Source organism: Abrus precatorius, unplaced genomic scaffold (genome assembly GCF_003935025.1).
Source record: "Abrus precatorius isolate BTA unplaced genomic scaffold, Abrus_2018 Scaffold2, whole genome shotgun sequence".
Classification (NCBI taxonomy): Eukaryota; Viridiplantae; Streptophyta; class Magnoliopsida; order Fabales; family Fabaceae; genus Abrus; species Abrus precatorius.
The window spans coordinates 19,938,897-19,940,457 of NW_020874362.1; the positions used below are offsets into that span (position 1 = coordinate 19,938,897).

The window sequence follows — 1,561 nt, forward strand, 5'->3', positions numbered from 1 at the left end:
TTTGACTTCAAATTTCTCACTCCTGCGCGTGTTCATAAACAGTGACACATTTACTATAATTTTAGTTCTTGCTTAACAAGTTGCAGAGAAAAGGAAATAGTTCTCTTTTAACCATCATATCTTAAGTAGCATAAACACGCAAAGTTTAATTAGGAAATCAACCATTTCAATTCAGTTTCATTATCAAAAGCAGAAAAAACAGAATAAGATCAAGAACATGATCCAACCAAGATGTCATTTTAATTTTTATTTAGTTTTAGATTGCTCTATACAAAATAGTCCTAATCGCTGAACTACTTAAGCTCTAGCTACTTAATAAAAACAGAAAAAAAAAAAAAGCACTTAAAACTAGAGAAAACTAAGATACACAACAGAACCAAAAGCTAGCTATTTCTAAGACTGAAAGTGGCTACTTTTTATACTTTTTCAATATCTTGTCTTCATTGCGATCAATTGGCCCGTTCAACGTGGCGTATAAACACAGTTTCTAAGTCAGGTGGCGTGAAGAACTCTCTAACAACACCACGATAATTGCACTTGAGAGAAGGTTTTCGCTTCCTAGGAGCAGGTGGACACGTGAAGGGTGTAGGGATCTTCGATTCCACACTTGTTGGTGTCGTTGAACACTCCTCTGTTTCAAGCTCTTCCTTTTGTTCCTTCTCAACTGGGATGGTATATATTGGCTTCAACGGTGCTCGTAAAGCGATTCCTGCGATGACCCATTTTCTATTATTATTTTCTGACTCAAAACCCCCTTCTACTTGCGCCTTCTCAGAGAACCCCATGTTGATCCAAAAGCAAAATGATATATAAGTAATCTCTATAACTATAAGTAAACAAAGAAGGGAATAAATAAAGATGGTTTGTTTTCTATTGCCTATTTGGTTCCTTTTTCTTTTGGGTTGTGAATTGGCGAAGGAAGTGGGAAAGTGTTGACTGAAGAAAAGGGGGGAAGTGGGAAATAAAGAGAGTAAAAGTTATGGGAAGGGTTTGGGTTGTGTGAAAGAGAGGGGACAGAGGAGAGGGAAACTGAAGAGAGGGATGGTAATGAAATGAAACGAGAGAAGGGAAGAGTGAGATACGGTTATTAAATGTGGAAGAGAGTGTGACGTTGGATGTTGCGTGTTAGAGCTTAGAAAAAGAGCTTAGAAACCAATTGGCGAAGCGAGAACCCAAGGAAACTCGTGACATAAGCACTGACCATTAAATAAACAACACCAATTAGAAGCCAGAAAGAGAGAGAGAAAGCTGGGAATGCCCGTGAAAATTGCTGAACTTCAGGTAGGATATATAATATATTATAATATTTAATAATACAAATTTATTAATTTTCTATATCAACTCCCATTTTTTTGTTTTATTCTTTTTGGGTTTTTCGATCTTAAACTTTTACAATTTTATTTTAGGTATGTTTGTTGAATTACTAAAAAATTGACATAATATATAATATTTTATATAATTTTTTTTAATACACACTTCAAAAATATACTTTAAAATACAAAAAGAAACTTGAAGGTAAACTCTTAAGATGTTCAAAAAAATTATTTTCCCCTTTATTTTT

At 34.2% G+C, this 1,561-nt stretch overlaps 1 protein-coding gene across 1 annotated transcript; it reads right to left on the reverse strand.

Moving 5' to 3' along the window:
* Window positions 1-228: 228 nt before the first annotated feature.
* Window positions 229-1,245, reverse strand: LOC113858922 (cyclin-dependent protein kinase inhibitor SMR6-like). Its single transcript, XM_027491725.1, has one exon. The coding sequence runs from the start codon at window positions 783-785 to the stop codon at window positions 450-452; it is 336 nt and encodes a 111-aa protein (XP_027347526.1). The 5' UTR covers window positions 786-1,245; the 3' UTR covers window positions 229-449.
* Window positions 1,246-1,561: the final 316 nt, after the last annotated feature.